This window comes from Paracoccidioides brasiliensis, assembly GCF_000150735.1.
Source record: "Paracoccidioides brasiliensis Pb18 unplaced genomic scaffold supercont2.4, whole genome shotgun sequence".
In the NCBI taxonomy this organism is placed as follows: Eukaryota; Fungi; Ascomycota; class Eurotiomycetes; order Onygenales; family Ajellomycetaceae; genus Paracoccidioides; species Paracoccidioides brasiliensis.
The window spans coordinates 2,936,183-2,940,063 of NW_011371361.1; the positions used below are offsets into that span (position 1 = coordinate 2,936,183).

A 3,881-nucleotide genomic window follows, 5' to 3' on the forward strand; every position below is an offset into this window, starting at 1 on the left:
CTTTTCAATTCTTTTCCTTGTCTTCAAAATCCCCACTGGTTAAATCTATGCTTTGCCGCTCAACACTTCTCCCAACCCTTAAAAAATTGACCGTCTTGAACCTCCCTGATTGACTTCTCCCTCCCGCTCATCTCCTGTCACTCACCCACTTTTTTCACTTCCTTGACAAGATAGGGCGGCAAAGGAAAATCAGGATTTGATGATATGACACTTCACTATGACTCTAACGTCTACCATTAGATTCCAAGTGCAATGCATAATTATAGCCTTTTCGTGGGATTTTTTTTACGGCTTCCGATGCCAAGCAGGTGTCAAACGCTCCCCATGCACAGACGTCCTTGATATCTCGTGCATGATATCAATCAGCGAAAGAAAGAAGGCAAAAAGTAGAAGGAAGATTTTCCCTTTTTTCATTTTGATTTTCTGATACGATATCACCTGAAAACGTAAAACATAAGTTTTCAAGGCGTATTTCTCTTCTCTAACTCTCTTCTGGTTCATCGTACCGTAACACAATGCAATGGCAAGATAGACAGATACAAGGGAAAAGAAAATAAGGGGGAGATCAGAAACAGCTAGTTTACCACCATAGGTGGAAAGGGGGGGGGAAATAATAAGGAACTATTTATATACAGAGATATATTTCAAACTATGCGTTCACATACCAGCTGATTGCTGTAAGTAAAGAGTGAAGACTTTCCGGGGCTGTGCGAGTATTTGAATTGTGGAGGGGAGATGCAACTTGGTGATAATCGATGAGGAGAAGGAGTAGTAGTTAGCAGCAAAATGCGATCAATGATTCGGCATTCCTTTTACAACTAATTCCATGGCACCAACCCCACTCCCCCGGCGGCATCCTCTCGTTCGTAACCACCTCTCGTTGACTTTGGAGGATGAAGATTTTAGTTATTCTCCCCACCGTGTTCCTTGGTGAGTTGCTCACTGCATTGAGGGATCAAAAGTTCGTTAGTATAATTGGATATAGAAAGGGATTCTGCCTACAGTCCAAAGGAAAGATGGGGACAGGGGGAAGGGGTATAAGCACGTACATGTGAGCATCGAGCTCATCGAGATGCTTGCGCTGTTGCTTCAGCTTTTCTCTTAGATTTTGCAGCCTATTGTGATACAGATGAATAAGTATTCTCCCATTCACAATATTTCTCCCTCGTATTCAAGTCACTTGAAGTCTGGGTTCCCTCGATTATCTTTTTTCCCATTCCCCTTTCAGATATTGGGGGATGTTATGAAAACGCACTTTTCCATCTCCCGTTGCTTAATGAAAATGGCTTCATCGGCAGCTTCCTTCTTGGACCATGAATTGCTGTTTTGATACAAGGAATATATAATCAGTATTGTATTTATCTTTTCTCAGGGGAAAACATCATCCACTGCTTCTGTACAATAGCTACTGAGAAACATAGAGCTTTAAATATATAAGAGAAATGGATGTCTAGAAAGAACCGAGCACGTACCCAGTGGTCATTTTCCCAGTAGATCTCGGAGCGCCTACGTCACCTTCACTCATTCTTGCAGCAGCGATGGAGAAAGAGCGGGAGATAGGCAGCTGGGTAGCGCGGAGGAAAGATCGGGAGGATTGACGCAACATATCGGATAGGTTCTGGTGTGCGTGTGGGAGCGAAGGGAGGAGATGGAGAGATATATAAAGGCTATTTGAGAGGTAGAGGGATGAGCTTAGAGTGATCAGCTGTGGCGGGTTGGGGGAGGGGGGAGGGGGTGAGATCTGCCAGCTTATTCGTTAGATATAATATGGTCAAGAGCAATGGCAGGGATTTCGTACTTCTACCTATAGGTTTAATGGGGTTGTTTTGGGATAAGTGGTTTTGGAGGTTTGGAGGTTTTGGTGGATGGAAAGTTAGTTTGGACTGGCGGGCTGTGGAAACCACAATGAGGCTAGCCGGATTCGGGCCGGAGTAGCTTCATTGCTGACTCAGCGGGCGTAGCTAGTTAAACTACTTAGCTAACCACAGTCAGTGGAATGACGTCGGATGACTCCGGTTTCTTTGGGGTTGCCACCCGTCAACTTCCTTGGAAGAGAGTCAAGTCGGGACGAAAAACAGTAAAAGGTACACAATGCGAGCGTAGCGAAGAGTATACATCGCTGCAATGATATTGCAGTGTAAAAGAGCACTACAGTTTCACATTTGGCTGATTGATTATGGCTGTGAATGGAAATAGAGGCCAGCTATTTATTAGGCAGCTATGTTATATCGTAGAGAATGGCGACTGAGAAAGAACATGGATATTCTTTTGTTAGGTTTCTTCTCGAGGTTGGTTATTATTCCTGATTGTTCTTAAATATATCTTGAGTGGAGGTATTTCGTCTTATTTTCATTTGTTTATCATCAAAGACGTTTCAGCACGAATATCTAGTGGTTTTTCTCCCTATTAACTGTTGGTAATTGATGCTCATTCATCAGCTCTGCTGATACACTGGATCCAACCAGAACAAGTCTTACTCTATCGGTATTGTTATTGTATTGAAGTCGAAGCAAGCGGAGTGAGGGGCGAAGAGAAGCTTGTGGAAAGGACGAAATATTTACTCGACCTTTTCCACCAAGAACGGAGACAGGACCCGAGAATCGATAATTAATATAATAATATCTACCCACCTTTTACGAATGATAGCGATGAGTATGATACTGCAGCAGCCCCCTTCTTCCCCCCCTGAATCACAGCCTAGTCAAGCTGACGACCGTCAGGGCAAAAACGAATGCTGGCAGCCACTGTATATACGAATGACAACGGAAATGTTATCGCCTAGTCCGGCAGTAGGCCAGAAATTGGAAGCGCAAGTCTGAGTGAAAAGAAATTACGCCTTGTCCTGCACAGCGCTTCTTTAGCGTTGAAAAGCTGTCGTGTGGTGGGATTGTTTCAAAGCTCTCTCAAAGTCGATGCGCCATTCGGCTCTTTGCAGATGGTTGGATGGCTTTCTTCTTCCTAGGGCTGAAGTAAAAGATATAATGGTGTGAAATTACTGGGAGATGTAGCCATATAAGGATATATGTAGACAGGTAAAAGAAGTGCTTTGACAATGACGCAGGGATAGAATTTCTGAAATATTTCCAGCTCCATCCAGGGATTAGGGTAGAGCAGTACGACAGCATAATTTGACTCTCTCATATATAATTAAAAGAATAAAGCGAGAAGAAGTAAATAATAGTTAAAAAGCTGCCGAGTTGTTGCAGGTAACTTGTTGTCGTTCGTCGGTTTGGTTTGTTGCTGACTACTCCTGGCAGCACCTGATCCCAAACTTTCCATTCTGCCCTGTACTGGTCCAAACCCGCCCAATTTCTTCTGCTCTCTTCACCCTTCCACCTCGACCCCTTCAAATATCCCACATCTCCCAACAACCAACCTTTCCCCATCCTGTCTCGCACCACAACAACCCCTATCTCGCCTCAACCACCATCAACCAGCCCCAGAACTCTAACTGCTGTCTCAATCCTTCGTCTGTGTCTATCTTCGCTCTCTCAAACTACGCGTTATCCCCTTTGCAGGTGAGACCATCCCTTGTTTGTGTGTGATTCACCCAGCAACTGGCCTCAACCGCCGCCCAAGTTGCTGAAATCTGCATTTATTTCCCCGTCCCTTCGAATCGCTGCAAGGGGTTTTGTCCTAGTTGACGTCGTTATCACCCATTTCAAAGCCTCTGCGATGTATCATGTGTGCAATCATTCTTTGTTGAGTTTTGGGCGTTGCCGTGTCACAGCAACGCTTCTGTAATCGCGTCAGAAACTCTTAGAAATTTACTTCCATACCATTATTTTCTTATCTCTGTACTTCCTGCGTGGGCTATTCCATCGTTTCGCATAGGTCCTGAGAAATCTAGCTTCGATGCGGCCACTTTGGAGTCCCACGAA

The 3,881-nt window shown here is 44.4% G+C and overlaps 1 protein-coding gene across 1 annotated transcript; it reads right to left on the reverse strand.

Moving 5' to 3' along the window:
- Positions 1-1,224: 1,224 nt before the first annotated feature.
- PADG_04439 (uncharacterized protein) lies at positions 1,225-1,606 on the reverse strand (the record flags this gene model as incomplete). Its single annotated transcript, XM_010761165.1, has 2 exons — positions 1,225-1,321; positions 1,473-1,606. 2 exons carry the CDS (start codon positions 1,604-1,606, stop codon positions 1,225-1,227), a joined length of 231 nt encoding a protein of 76 aa, XP_010759467.1.
- Between the last annotated feature and the right edge of the window lie 2,275 nt (positions 1,607-3,881).